At 55.2% G+C, this 13,982-nt stretch overlaps 6 protein-coding genes across 6 annotated transcripts; 3 read left to right on the top strand and 3 right to left on the bottom strand.

Annotated features, from left to right (window-relative positions):
• Positions 1–167: 167 nt before the first annotated feature.
• Positions 168–1,268, bottom strand: N0V96_004431 (uncharacterized protein; the record flags this gene model as incomplete). Its single annotated transcript, XM_053188499.2, has 1 exon — positions 168–1,268. One exon carries the CDS (start codon positions 1,266–1,268, stop codon positions 168–170), a length of 1,101 nt encoding a protein of 366 aa, XP_053054461.2.
• Positions 1,269–2,485: 1,217 nt separating this feature from the next.
• Positions 2,486–4,732, bottom strand: N0V96_004430 (uncharacterized protein; the record flags this gene model as incomplete). The annotated part of the gene is made up of 1 exon (XM_053188498.2): positions 2,486–4,732. The coding sequence occupies one exon, from the start codon at positions 4,730–4,732 to the stop codon at positions 2,486–2,488; it is 2,247 nt and encodes a 748-aa protein (XP_053054460.2).
• A 1,004-nt stretch (positions 4,733–5,736) lies between these two features.
• PAM17 (TIM23 complex component) lies at positions 5,737–6,624 on the top strand (the record flags this gene model as incomplete). Its single annotated transcript, XM_053188497.1, has 3 exons — positions 5,737–6,333; positions 6,398–6,470; positions 6,524–6,624. 3 exons carry the CDS (start codon positions 5,737–5,739, stop codon positions 6,622–6,624), a joined length of 771 nt encoding a protein of 256 aa, XP_053054459.1.
• Positions 6,625–6,849: 225 nt separating this feature from the next.
• N0V96_004428 (uncharacterized protein) lies at positions 6,850–8,407 on the bottom strand (the record flags this gene model as incomplete). Its single annotated transcript, XM_053188496.2, has 3 exons — positions 6,850–7,855; positions 7,927–8,140; positions 8,200–8,407. The coding sequence occupies 3 exons, from the start codon at positions 8,405–8,407 to the stop codon at positions 6,850–6,852; spliced, it is 1,428 nt and encodes a 475-aa protein (XP_053054458.1).
• Positions 8,408–8,724: 317 nt separating this feature from the next.
• N0V96_004427 (uncharacterized protein) lies at positions 8,725–9,387 on the top strand (the record flags this gene model as incomplete). The annotated part of the gene is made up of 1 exon (XM_053188495.1): positions 8,725–9,387. The coding sequence occupies one exon, from the start codon at positions 8,725–8,727 to the stop codon at positions 9,385–9,387; it is 663 nt and encodes a 220-aa protein (XP_053054457.1).
• Positions 9,388–10,917: 1,530 nt separating this feature from the next.
• N0V96_004426 (uncharacterized protein) lies at positions 10,918–11,635 on the top strand (the record flags this gene model as incomplete). The annotated part of the gene is made up of 4 exons (XM_053188494.1): positions 10,918–10,952; positions 11,013–11,126; positions 11,191–11,310; positions 11,437–11,635. 4 exons carry the CDS (start codon positions 10,918–10,920, stop codon positions 11,633–11,635), a joined length of 468 nt encoding a protein of 155 aa, XP_053054456.1.
• Positions 11,636–13,982: the final 2,347 nt, after the last annotated feature.

Genomic DNA, 13,982 nt, shown 5'->3' with positions numbered 1-13,982 from the left:
CTAACCCACCCCCTTCTTCTCATCACCATCTTTCTCCTGCGTCCTCTCCCCATCCCCAAAAAACAGGCCTCAACACAGCATCATACACCATCCAAAGCAAATTAAACACAACCCCCAACGTGACACCCAGCCAGACGGGCACTTTCCCCTCCTTATTCGCCACCTTTTTATTCAGCGCGAAAAACACCAACAACACGGGGAGGAAGAGCGCCTTGAGCAGCCACTGGCCGAGTTTCTGTCGCGACGAGGTCGGGGTGTAGGGAACGAGGGAGTTGAGCCAGCGCTGGTAGTCGTCGGGGAGCTCGTGCTCTGCCGCGCCGGAGGTGATGAGGTTCAGATACCGGGGGGACGGTTGCGCGTAGGTTGGATCGGGGCGGCGGGTGGGACGGAGGAAGCGGTAGTACCATTTTTTTGCGGGGGTCTGTTGGGGTTTTGTCGTCGTCGTCGCCGTCGCCGCCGTCGTTGGTGTTGTGGTAGTTGTGGTAGACCGGAGTGATATTGTCAGGCTCCTCGGGCTCGGCGTCCGGGATGGACGGGGAAAAGAGCGTGTGGGCGAGGAACGGGCGGGGGATATCGATGGGCGGCTTCTCGGGGACGGAGACGCGGGGCGGGAGCGGGATGCAGGGGGTGAGGATGTCCTTGTAGGAGGAGCCGCCTCCTTCTGTCGCGACGATTGTGGCGTAGTCTTGGGGTGTGACTTCGTAGACTACGCCAAAGAGGCCCTTGTCCCAGCCCAGGTCTGGTGTCGTCGGTACGGTGTTGTTCTTCCTTTTGGTCTGTTTCAACTCGGCGGACGGAGGTGGTAGGGGCGGCACCGGCGGGAGCTTTGGTGGATCGCTCGGGTCCGGGAGGTTGGGGATCTTTCGAGGCGCCGAGTTGGCGAAGCAGGGTTCCGTGTAGGGTAGGCCGGGGAGGTCGAAGACGAGGGATAGGCCTGGGGCGGAGACGTTTACTTGGGAGATTGGGCGGATGCCGCGGGCGCCTAGGAAGGTTTCCGCGCTTAGGTTGGAGCCGTAGGCTAGGTAGAGGACTGATGTCTGTTCTGCTGCTGCAGCTGCTTCGACGGTAGTGGTGGCGGTGGAGGATCCATCATTGCTGGATGAGTCTGGAGAGACTGCCGCTGCTGCGAGACGGGAGAGGGATGTGCGCGGGATGCTCTTGATGGAAGAGTAAGACTTCTTTGAAGGGGCGGAGGATGTTGAGAGAGTGGAGAGGCCTTTTAGGCGGCGGAGGAGGCAGATTGGTTCTTGGGGGAGTGAGGTCGTCATAGGTTCCCGGGGTTTAACGTCGAGTTGCGACGGACGAGGTTGAATAGGTTGCAGAAAGCGAGGCTTGGTCGATCGCTTTTTTTCTGTCAAGAGCGCACCGGAGCTGGTGTGGACCAGGCGTTCTTGTAAGGGGACGAGCTCAAGCTCAAGCTCAAGATAAGAAGCAGGTAGCGAGACCGACAAAGCTGGGATGATGCCAGAAAAGTCTGAAGAGCGATGAAGATGGGATGTTGAAGCGGGAAGGAAAATGCTGAAACTGGTGAGTTGCACCAGGGTACTAGCTAGTTGTGGGTGGTGGGCGCGGGAGACTTTTTGTGTCGCCCCGGGTGTCTCTGACGTTCGGACTTTGGGTTTGGATGACGACGCTTGGAGCGAGGTTCCCGGCCTACAGTAAGGTACCTACTTAATACTGCCTTATCTTTAGCGTCAAGTAATTATCTTACCATTCGCTGCGGGCGTGCCGGGGGAGCGGCGGACGGAGAATGCGCGCGCGTCGGAGTTGGAGGGTTGGCTTATGTAAACCTGGGCGGCGGGATGCGGGATTGGTGGGGGTGAGCTGCGGAATCATTTATTTACAGACCATCGTTCAATAAGGTAAGGTAAGGTACCTAACTTACACCTATCAACGCGGTGGATGGGATTTGAAGCTATTCTGCCAATATGGTATACGCTGTGTTTTGAAGGCACTGTGCATAGGATCACTACCTCACATGAGACTGGAAATGCCGTTATTCTTGAATCTATCCCACCTACTCTGCGGATAATGTTCATATTGTTCTTGTTGATCTATCATGCGCCACTTTCTTCTCACTTTATACGTCAATGAAACCCTTGACCCTCAGACTGAGAGAGACAAATGCGGAACTCGAGTTGTCCGACTGTGCTCTCCAGTATTTCTCGTTGCGATTATACTAGAAGATATATCCCATGTGCGATGTGGGGAGCTTGTGGGACGTCTACAGACAACCAATTGTAACAAGATGGTGACATGTCTCTTTGTCCTTCCGGGCTTGGATGCAATTCGAGGGCATCACTTCCAGTGGGTAACCAAAAATTTTGCCTGCGAGGACGATATCTTGGTCTTGGTATCACTGTTTAATTCTTTTTTTATTTCTTTATTGGTTGACATGTGGCTACCCGCTGTTCGCGAATCCAAACCTTTGTTGATCCTACTCGATGCTCGCAGGGAATCGCTATCATAACTTGGTCATCGCTATTCAGAACCTTCTCTCGGGGTCAAGAAGGTTTCGAAAGTCAGTAACGAGCATCATATCATTGCCTTCATCATCGTCGCCCTCGACTTTAATCTGGTCCGTAGCATTCTCATCGCCATCCCCTGTCGCGAGTGCAGCCTGAGCCGCCGCCGGGACCCCGATACCGTTACCATTCCTGTGATCGCCATGGCCCCCGACAAGTTCGTCATCGCCCTCAACCGCCCGCGACACGGACGCGTACTTCTTCGGCACGAGGTACTTATCCATGGCGCCCGCCTGCTGCTGCCCGTTCCTCTTTGGCGTGGTGCCCTTTTCAAAGTAGAACCTCTGAATCACGTGTTGCGGGATGTTGGACTCGGGCTCCCAGGTCGGGTTCATGGACGAGGGCCAGTTGCCCTTCCACCGGACCTGGAAGAAGCGGCCTAGTTTCTTGCCGCTGCGGCGGGAGACGCGGTCTTCGAAGCCTTCGATGCGGAGGACTTCGTAGACTTGTTCGTCTTCTTCTTCTTCTTCTTCTTCTGCTTCGTCTTGTGTTGCTACTGGTGCTGCTGCCGCTCCGGTTTTCCGCGCAGTGTGAAGTTTAGTTGTGATGGGTTTGGATTTCGTGGCTGCGCTTTTGCTGCCTGTCGTCGTTGCAGGTGGTGCTGAGGCGGTTTGTGGTAGGGATGCTTGTTGTGATTCTCGTGACGTTGGTGCGATGTGTGGTTTTGGATTGGGTATCTTGGGTATTGGTATAGGCGTCGTAGAAATTGGTTGTTCTATTGACTGGACTGGTTGCGAGGGCGTCAGTTGGGAGTAGGAGGAGGAGGAGGATTTTGAGGCCGCGAGGGAGATCGTCCAGGGGGTCGTATTTTGTATCAAAGGCCTAGAGCCCGGCTTCGGTATTGGAGTGTGAGTCCAGCCTGTATCCGTGGCTGTCCCGTTCTGTGTCGTATTTAACGCCGGGGGCGCCGTCGCCGGCGGTGGCAGCATATTGCTCGCTTTCGGTGTGGGTGTTTGCACCTTTGGCGAGGATGACTGCTGGGGCGTGGAAGGGGGATCTCGTATTGAGAGGAGAGACCGCTTCGGCGGTTGCTGCGTCTTTGCTATCCGGGGGGCCGTGGGCGTGGATGTGTGGTTCGCAGAGGCCGGGGGCATCGGCGGGAAGATGGGCGTCTCCCGGGGTCGGCCACTACTACCCTGGAGACCCGGCGCTGGCGGTTGGGGCAACGGCGGTAGCGCCGGTGAGCTTGTGGCTCCTCTGGACGAGTCAAAGGGCGTACTCCGGCTACTGGTGTCAGTCTCGATTCCCGGCATGAACCGCGAGAGCGCGGGTCTCGGTGACCGGGTCCTCTGTTTCTTGCTCGGGGGTTCTAATAAGGCCGCGGGTAGACTGCTCTGTTCGCCAGAGTCGTATGAGTCCTCTGTCAGGAGCAAAGGTGTTGATGTCCCGGTCCCATTAAGCTGCCTGAAGATGGCCTCATCGTCGGCCTCATCGTCGACCGCTTCTTCCATCTCGACGTCCATGTCCCCCTCCGTATCCAGCTCCCTGAAGTCGTCCGTCAAGGCGCTCTTGGACGGTGTAGAAAGCGAAGGCGCATTCTTCCGCGGCCTGCCCCGTTTCTTCTTCTCTCCGTCCGCGGCCGTGGCGGGTGGTGGTGTCCTCAACTCCTCCGCCACTACATGCTTCCTCTTCCGGCCCCTCTTGGCCCCCTTTCCACCCTTCTCGCTCGGTACCGCGACGCCGCTCTCCCGCGCCACAGCCTCCTCAACAGCACGCACATTCTCCGCCTCCTCTAGCCTGCGCTCCTCCTCGTCCCGCTCCTCAGCTCTTGCAGCGCACCACTCCTCGTACGCCATGGGCGAGACGTAGTCGCATATCCGCTCCGCGTCGACCACGACCCGCGCGGCCGGCAGGTCAGTCCATCCCACCACGTACTGAAGACGCTTCTTACCGTCGTCAGAGAGCGCGGGCGGGACAAAGAACTCGTCGCGGATGTACGCCGTCGAGTCGCGGGGAGGAGCGAGGGTTATCGGGCGCAGAGGGGGGCCGGAGCCACGTTCATAGCGGCGGTAGGTCGGTAGGTCTTCGAGGACTACGGCGAGCTTGCGCAATTCGGGATGGGAGTTCTTTCGGGACGTCTGGGGCTGCCGGGTCGAGGCTGAGGATACGGAAGATGTGATGTTGGTAGTGGCGGCGCCGTTGCTGGTGTCGGCCGGGGTGGGGGTTTGACCACCGAACCAGATGAGTTTCTTTGAAGGTCGCGACATGGTTTTCTTACTCCTTTCGGAGAAGTCCACCATGTCACGCCTGGCACCTTTTTCGCAGTTTCGTTGGACGAAGCGGCGTTGCGACAGGCTGAGGAAGGCTTCGGTGGGATCATCCGTCGTCTAAGGTAGGTACTTGTGGTTTGGGAATCGGCGTTCGTGTTCGTCTCGTGTCGTGTCGCGATTTCCGCCCGTAAAGACAACGCTTTTATTCTCGACAACGCCGAGGGCTAGAGACGTCAGAAAAATACAATAAGAATGAAAGAATCCCATTCATACCAGGAAATTTTCGTACTTGACTTTTGGACGTGGTTTTGCTGATGCGTCTGCTGTCTTTCGTGGTAGCGGCGCCGATTGGGTGGGATAGGGAGGAAACTTAGAAGCCTGAGATCTTTAATTAGCCTTTTCTCCACCAGTACGGCCACTAAGAGTTTCAAAGCTTGTCAGATTGGACATGATTAGCAGGAGCTCAATACCCTTCTTTTATTGAGTGATAAACTTTTTAAAATTATTATAAAATTCTTGATATCTTTTTAAAACGTTAAAAACTAAACATTTTTTTTATATTTAAAATAAGCAAAATAACATCCAAGCTAATTAGTATATAAGAAATATAATATCTAACTTATACTTATTAAGTTTGACACTAAGTACTTATAATTAATTGAGCGTGATGCTATATTACCTAAGGCACCGAGTACCCTTGGATTTCAGGATCATGCGATCCGGGGAAGCAGGGGCAGCGGAAGGGCCCGTGCAGAAGCTGCGGCTGGGCGTCTACCGGCACGCTGCGCAGGGCGTCAAATCTTTGGTGGGCCGAGCTTGACCTCATCGCGAGGAGCACAAAGCTCCATCCACCACATCCCAGCTTCGGTTTCCATTTCTTTCTTCGCAAACCAAGCCAAACCACCAAAAAGAAAATCTCCCCTCCACCCCCGCGCGCACCGCAACGTGCATGTTCACGATCTCTCGACACCACTAAAACATTTCGCCAAGGCCTCGCAAATATGCTGACGCCCACGAGCACCTTCGCCCTCCGCCTCGCCGGCCAGGGCGCCGCCCGCGCATCGATTGCCTCTTCCATCGCCCGCACCACCGCATGCCCGTACTCGACCGCCTCCATGAAGCAGCACCAAGCCTCTGCCCGCCCAATTGGCCTCGCCTCGACAGCCGGCCCGATCGCCCGAACCAGTGCCGCCTTCGCCGCATCGCCTTCGTCCTCCATCGTCGCCCGCGTCGTCCGCCAACCCTGCTCCCAGCGCTGCAACGCTACCGCTACCGCCTCCGCCGCGGCGCAACAAAAGTCCGCCCCTGCGCCGGGGGACAAGCTGGACTGGGAGACCTTCTTCCAGCTCCGCAAGTCCCGTAGAAGGTGGCAGCTCGGCTTCAGCGTCATTTCTGGGTTGGGATCCTTTGTTGGCGGAGCTGGCATCTTGGCTACTGGCATTGCGGACCCGCTGGTGACACAGATTCCTCTGGATCCTTTTATTACGATGGGTCTCATGACGATGGGCTTCGGCGCTCTTGGATGGCTTATTGGACCTAGCGTTGGTTCTCTGGTGTTCTACACGCTGAACAAGAGGTGGAAGACTCAGATGACGGTGGTAAGTGATCCTCCACTGCGTTCTGGATGACAAGGACTTTTGCTAACGTGAATCCCTGATGCAGAAGGAGAAGGAATTCTTTGCTCGCATCAAGAAGAACCGCGTTGACCCCTCTGTCTCTTCTGTTGGTAACCCTGGTAAGTACACTTTGCAACCAGGAGTCAAACTCCCATGTGCTAATCTCTGCCAGTCCCCGATTTCTACGGCGAGAAAATCTCAAGCGTCAAGGGTTACCGTCAATGGCTCAAGGACCAGCGAGCGTTCAACAAGAAGCGTGTCAGCTTCGTGTAGAGTACCACCACAACGACCACCCACCATGGCTCTCTGCCAAGGACGTTTCTTTAGGATTAATCAGGATCATGGCTAGCGGGCGAAGGCCGCCCTCCTCTCTTTGTAGCAATAGGGGTATCGCGTAGGAAAAGTATGTATCATGACGACCCAGCCCCCCTCGTCAGAACAAATTCAACTTCTTTATATCCAAATGTTTTTTCTGCTGTCGTTCGCCCCGTTTCCATCTCAGGTAAAAGGCAACGTTGGGTCCACGTCTTTCTTCCACGCCCGCATACCACCCTCAATGTCCCCAATGAATCTTTTGCCATTTTTATCCAGCGCCAGATCTTTCAGACGCTTCGCTGCAAGCTGTGAGTCGTTGCCGACCCTACAAACAAGGTAAATGGGCGAATCCTCTGGGAAATCCGACGGCAGCCACTCAGGTTGAGGCTGAACTCCCTCGCTTGACGGCTGCGTCTCCTTCATGAACTTTGCGATTGGTACGCTGACAGCGCCGTCGATGCTACAAATGTCAAAGTTTTCGCGCTCTCGAACGTCCAGCAAAAGATGCCGGCCGCCCTTGTCCTTGGACACACGCTCGTACTCGGTCGCAGAAATACGCTCCTCGGGAGCGAGAACACTAACCGGCGCAGTAACGCCGCAGAAAGACACATAGTCAAGCGATCCCGACCGCAGAGTCTCAAGAGACAGCGTCGACGCTGCAGAGCAAGCGAAGCAATCCTTCCTCCGGCCCCGCATACGGACAGATCTAAACTGCCCCGACGTCGCGGCGCCCGAAAAGATGAGAAGCGAAGGCGGAGCCGCAGTCGCGCTTTTGTCGGTGACATCCGGATCGACCGCGCCCAAGGCAACGAGCTTAATCGCCTCAAGAGCCTGCAGCACGCCCATGACGCCGACCACGGGCCCGAGAATGCCGCCCTCGCCGCAGCTGACGACGCTGTCGGGCGGCGGCGGCTTGGGGAACACGCAGCGGTAGCAGGGTCCTCCTGCGCCATCCAGAGTGCCCTGCGGCGTGGCGGGCGAGTTGAGGATGATGAGCTGGCCGTCTGTGCGGAAGGCCGAGGCGGAGACGAGGGGTTTCTGGAGGAGGACGCAGATGTCGGAGATGAGGTAGCGGGAGGTTGGGTGGTCGGTGCAGTCGAGGACGAGGTCGTACTGCGATACGATTTCTTCGGCGTTGGTGGGTGTTAGGTGCGTTTTGTGTGGACGGTATGTTACTAGTGGGTTGAGGCTGGGAGGGGTGTGTTAAGTGTGAGCTTTCGTAGAGATGTGGTTTGAGGAAAGGGGGGTGGGTTTGCGTACCTCTTTAGGTATGTGATTGCGCTTTCGACTTTTGAGATGCCGATTCTGTCAGTCGAGTGGGCGACTTGGCGGTGGAGGTTGGAGACCTCGACGACGTCGCCGTCGACGAGGCCGATGGTGCCGGCCCCTGCTCCGGCGATGTAGGCCGCTGCGGGGCATCCTAGACCCCCGGCGCCAATGATGAGGATCTTGGACTTTTTCAGTCTTAATTGACCTGGTGGTCTCGTTTCAGTGGAAAGGTTTCGCAAGAAAAGTGTCATTGACAAAACTGACCTTTGACGCCTACTTGCGGTATGATGAGCTGTCGTCCATATCTCTCATAATCCTCGGGTTGCAGGGGCCATTTCCAGGGTTGAGATGATGGTGACGGTGATGCTTCCCCCTGTGCCTCCTTCTCTGCCTTGGCTAGCTGTCCCTTGAGGTCCCTTAGATTGAGCTCCGCCTCTGCGACTTTGCGTCGCAGCTCCTCGACATCGCCCATAGTTGCGTCGGTCTGCACGGCGTGCGGTGTACGTGAGAATCGATGACTCCCCGAGCGCGGAATTTGTGAGCGGCGGGGCGGACCTCTATGAAATGTCGGAGGTTCCGCCCCCGATCTCCGACCCCGCGATTCCAAAAGACCCACATCGCTAGAATTGTCTTCGGCCCCACCACGAATTTTTGATGGAAGCTTTGGGTCCAGTGCGTCCTCAAACTTTACCAGCTACTTGCATGCCACTTTATTCCAGATCCGACTTCAAACTCGTGTCTTTCAACCCTACAACTCTCTAGAACCGCCAATAAGCCACCCCAGTCAAGATGGTAATTGCAATTTCATTCCTCATTCTCCCCGCTCCCCAGAAATACCAAAAGCTAACGCCCCCCAAGGCGCCCACAGCACCAACAAAAGCCCTCTCCGCCCGCGAAAAGCGCATGGCCCGCATCCGCGGCGACATCCACCCCCTCGCGCCGCACAAGACCCTCCGCCCCGAAGCCCAAGTCGACGACGGCTTCCTCACAAACAAGAAAGATAAGCGAACGATGAAACACAGCGCCTTCCTCAGCAAAGTCGCCAAGACCGCGCCCGGCAGCGGCAAGACCCTGAAGCGCCGGAGACCGAACAAGAAGCTCGTCGCGACCATGGAGTCGCTCGCCGACGCGCTTCCCGAGCTGGAGGAGGGCGCGCAGACGCTGGATCAGCTGCGCGAGGGGAAGGTTAGGCATAAGAGTCTTAAGAGTAGGCCGGGCGCGCTGAAAAGGAAGGAGAAGGTTGTCAAGGCGGAGGTGGCGAGGTTTGGGGCTAGTATGGCGGCTTTGGCTTCCGTGCCGGCGTCGAATGCTGGCGCGGCGAATGCTGGTGCGATGGCGGTTGAGGAGACGGGAGCGCAGGAGACGACGCCCAGTGCTACTTCGAATCGGTGGGCTGCGTTGAGGAAGCATATTTCGAGCACGATGGAGCAGAACCCTGCTTTCAGCACATAAGATTTGATGGTGGTTTATAGACTACTATCATCTGCAGAGAGGGATATCCGACACATACGATCGATACAGCGGCTGAGAGCATGGCACATCGGAGCATGGGTATTTGCGTCGACGAAGGGGGGGGCCTGAGACTTCCTGACGGTTCCGCGGCACGTTTGGGGCTTGCAGCCACAGTAGACGGTCTCTCTTTCAGAGGATTTCTGATGTCGAAGATATGGTCGCCTCTCCCAACGGACCTTGACGAGGGTATCTTTCTAAGACGCAAAGGAAGCCCCCAGAGGCTTACATTTCTCGGGCGAAAAGTCAAGAGCGGCTCAAGGATCATGCAACCCTGGATTGCGGATGCACGGGAAGTCGGCAACAAGTCCTGATCGTTCCCATATTTCATTTGCACGATGGCCGCGATAGTGTCTCCGACGGTATAGAGTTGTCAGAGCCAGCAAGGCTCTACATCATGCAAAGCGAGTCAAGTATACGTATGCTGACGGAAGGGGTTCACGAAACTGATGGTATCCCTGGGCTTCAGTTGGTTCAACGCTATCTAAGGATTTCCAGGCTGTAAAACGGTATCAGAATGATAGCTTCTTGAGGGCACAGGGACGTCGTTAAAGGGGTTGGGCATTGTGAAGAATTGATGAGGGGCAAACGAGTAGCCCAAGGTGGACAGACTATTGACCTCAATGCGCCTTAGTGATGGGAATTACGCCTATATCAAAAGAGATATCCGACAGAATTCATTTGGCGGGATCCTTGAATTTGCCTGAAGATGACATCCGCCAGAGATTGCATTTGCCATTAGTTGCATTGTTTACTCTAACAGGGATACCAGCCTAGCGTTTGAAGAACAGCAAATCAAAAAAGATCCCAATGGCGATCTTGTGAGCCGACGTCATTTTGCCCAACGTCAAGGGTGCAAACGCGTCGCAATGAGATGTTCCGTGTGGTAAGAAGAAAACAGAAGTAAACAAACAGCTCGTCAGGCTAGGATGCGCTGGGTGTCTCCAACGGTCTGGAGTGGTCCATGGAGGAGTCTTGTGGACATCTTGGCAGGTTTGACGAAGGGGTGATGTCAGTTCAGGTCCAGGCATGGCGGTTCTAGACAATCTCATCGCCAATCAGCTGTTCTTTGGCAGCATGGCTTGCTCAGTTTGCACAAAGTTCTAGGAGTTTGGGGAGTGCGCTTGTGAAGTTCTTCATGGTCTTCATTTGGGGCAGGTGCGTCCTTTCCTCGTCATATTATGCGGTCGGCAACAGCGATCTACAGGAGGGGAAGGTTCGTTTGCCTAGAATCAACGTCACGAGGAAGGAACTGTGCAGCTGAGCAGGCAACAACTGCACCTTCTCATTATTGAGCCGCTCCTTCACATTAAATTCATTTCTCCTGCAGTTCATATAAATCCTCTTGAACCTCGTCTCTTGAGTCTCAGTTCTCCATTCCTCCATCACACCCACGAACAGTTACTTCCCATCTCGCATCTCACAAGTCCAAACCAAACCACTTACACAGATTCCATACCACAATTCAGCAAGATGGCCGACACCAACCCCGGAAACTTTGCCAACCGGTATGCACCCGCATCTACACATCTCGTTTTGGCTCTTGAGTGATTGCTAACCGGATAAAGTCCCACTGAAGAGGTTCGCGAGATCGCAGCAAAGGGCGGTCATGCCAGCCACGGTGGTGGCATCTCACAGGAAGTACCGAGCGGCAACACAAACCCTGGTAACTTTGCAAACCGGTATGTTCTTCCCTCCGTTAGTTACATAATCTTATGGTATCATACATCTAACGCTCTTCAACAGCCCCACGGAGGAGGTTCGTGAGATTGCGGCCAAGGGAGGTCACGCCAGCCACGGCGGCGGAATCGAGGCCGAGACCCACTCGGGCACCGGCAACACCAACCCCGGCAACTTTGCCAACCGGTAAGCTGGCTTCATACATTTCTGTCCAGTGTCCCGGTACCCGGTTCCTTCACATATGAAGCTTAACTCTACGTTACACCTCACATATGCTTGTCTCGTATGGGATGATCACTGACGCGACCGCAGACCCACGGAGGAGGTTCAAGAAATCGCAGCCAAGGGCGGCCACGCAAGCCACACGGGCGGTTTCGCCAGCATGGACGCCGACAAGCTGCGCGAAGTTGCCTCCGAGGGTGGCAAGGCGTCGTCCGGCTCCTTTGAGCCCGGCTCAGAGAGAGCGCGCGAGGCGGGACGCAAGGGAGGTCTCTCAGGTGGATCGGACTGAGATGTTTATTATCCCAAGGTAGCCGCACTGCGAGCTCTCTTCACACGGTTTATTTGAGCGCAACAAGCGGGTGTGGGCGAGAGGACGAACCAACGACTGTACGATATCCGGAACGCAAAAGGATGGAACATGAGACATGATTGATGGGCGAGAAAGATAGGATCGCCTCCACGACAGGGTCTACCCAAGCTGTCCCTAAGGAAATACCAATTGAGATTCTAGAATTCTAGAATTCTGACCAAAGACGTTGCTGAGTGCCCATTGCATTGCCCTGTCAGGCGTTTCGTCCCACTTCCGGGCCGTGAGCGGCTGGCTCCGAGGTTTTGCGTGCTCTCGGCGCCTCCCTTTTTTCTCTCACTCTCTCGGACCCCCACCGTATTAATCCCCGGATGGTCGAAGAAGGTGGCAGGGAAGTGCAAAAACGCACGATTTCCAAAGTCAATTATTCGAGGACCCCCTCGAAATTTTCTCAACAAGATTGAACCTACCCACCTTGTTCCGAGATGAGTGTGCTGTGAGTACTTTGCTGAGATGCATGGAGTCCTTCCTTTCCCAAACCGAATCGACCGACCCTTTGGCTAGGAAATTCTCCAGCGGCACCCCATGTCCATCCGCCTGCCCTGCGAGTGGGTTGGCAGACCGACTTGGCGCTGTGGATCGGGGGAGGGCCTGGGGGGCAAGCCACGTTCGGCAGACGCCGATGCAAGTGACGAGCGTTTTCGTTTCCCTATACCCCGCCTGCGCTTTTCTACATACCTCTCGATGGTTTGACGTACATAGGTACTGCGGATGAAGGGTCCACTACACCAGTGAGGGACTACCTACCTTGGCTTCGTCACTGAAGCCGCGAGCGTTTTTGTGTGACTCGATCTGTCGGCGTAAGCAAGGCACTTTGCGCCAAAGTGCGTTCTCTACGGTAAAGATCTTGGGCTAGGCAAAAAAAGTATCGAGCGGCGTATCTAGGCTCAGACGGGAATGGCTCGTCGTGCGTTTGATGACATTTTGGGGCCTGGCGTTTTTCGTGACTTTTGTCCAAAAAAGGGTTTGCGGCGGGAAGTGCGCCAGGTGGGTGGTATCGCAGAATTTCAGCAGCATCAATGATTGCCGCAGCACGGTGACGTAGACGAGGTTGAAACTTGGCCGCCCTTTTCTTTTCTCTTGTTCATTTGCCTGTGCCTTGCCGAGTCTTTAGTGCTTTCATTTTGTCATGGGATCGCGAGGAGACTGCAAGATGGCTAGACACTCATCCACTTACTCAGGTTCAAGTAACAATGTCACTTACAGTCTACACCACTAAACTTACTGCTCCCCATAGGTAGAAGAGGAAAGTGAGGGGGGAAAGAGGGAGGGTCTGTAAGTGAGACTTGACTGTGAGAGAAGGTTTTTCTCAGTTAGAGGCTTTAGCCATTGGGGGGCTCCCACCCCCCTCTTCCTTCTCCAATGGTGACTCCTCCCTTCACCGTCTCAATTCATTTGTCACAAGCAGGTGGCAGGCACTAGGTAGAGGTGATGATGGCGTTCTCTGGTGGGAATCGAAAACAGAATCGGGGGAGGAGCAGCGGCACTACGTACATAGAGTTTCTCCATACTCCAGATCTTGGAGCCCTTTCTTTTTTTTCTCCTCGCGTACCTTACCTTACCTTGATTACAGTGGCATCCTGCCCATCCCTGTCTTTTCGGGGAGGTAGTGAGAGGTAAGGTAGGTAGGTCTTGCAGATGATCGGCCATTCAGACTAGCACGTTTCGTTTTTTTTTTTTTGTTCCCTTTGGACGCATGTTAAAGTCGTGTGTTCCCCCCTTCGCCCACGCTGGCACAGAAGTGATGTGGTCTTCTTGCAGCAAACCCTTTTTGTCTCCTTGCTGTTCCCCTTCCCCCGACTATACTTTGCAGCACGGCTTTTTAACCCTCACCAAGAACACCTTCTGCGAGGATCTCCCGATAACCCCCAGTCCCTGGAACTAACTCCCTCGGACCTGGCCGGTGCTACACCTCTGTACGATGGCCGCGGCAGTTGATGTTCAAACAGCAGCAGGTGTCCCTCATACGGGTTTCAGCCGGTTGAGCAATTCAAGGTATGCTTGGACATTTCTTCTTCTCACTCTCACTCTTTTGACCTCATTCTCCCTGCCTGCTTATTCAAATGAGATCTCATATGGCAGGAACATCATCGTCATCCCTTGGGTTCTGGAGGGTGCGCCGGAGGCACCGTGGGAGAGTGGAGTCACTCTTCCGAATCGGGCCAAGACCAGAAAAGTGGCCCTAGCTCCTCGGCTCCCCCACAAGTGTGGCTTGTCGGCACCTGGTCACCTCGTCACCTCGCATTTTTCGTCTCTTTTCCTCCCATCC

The sequence above is a fragment of the Colletotrichum fioriniae genome, assembly GCF_027942845.1.
Source record: "Colletotrichum fioriniae strain IMI 355084 chromosome Unknown scaffold_4, whole genome shotgun sequence".
In the NCBI taxonomy this organism is placed as follows: Eukaryota; Fungi; Ascomycota; class Sordariomycetes; order Glomerellales; family Glomerellaceae; genus Colletotrichum; species Colletotrichum fioriniae.
Note: the sequence above shows the minus strand (reverse complement) of the source record. Positions and strands in the feature narration are given on the sequence as shown.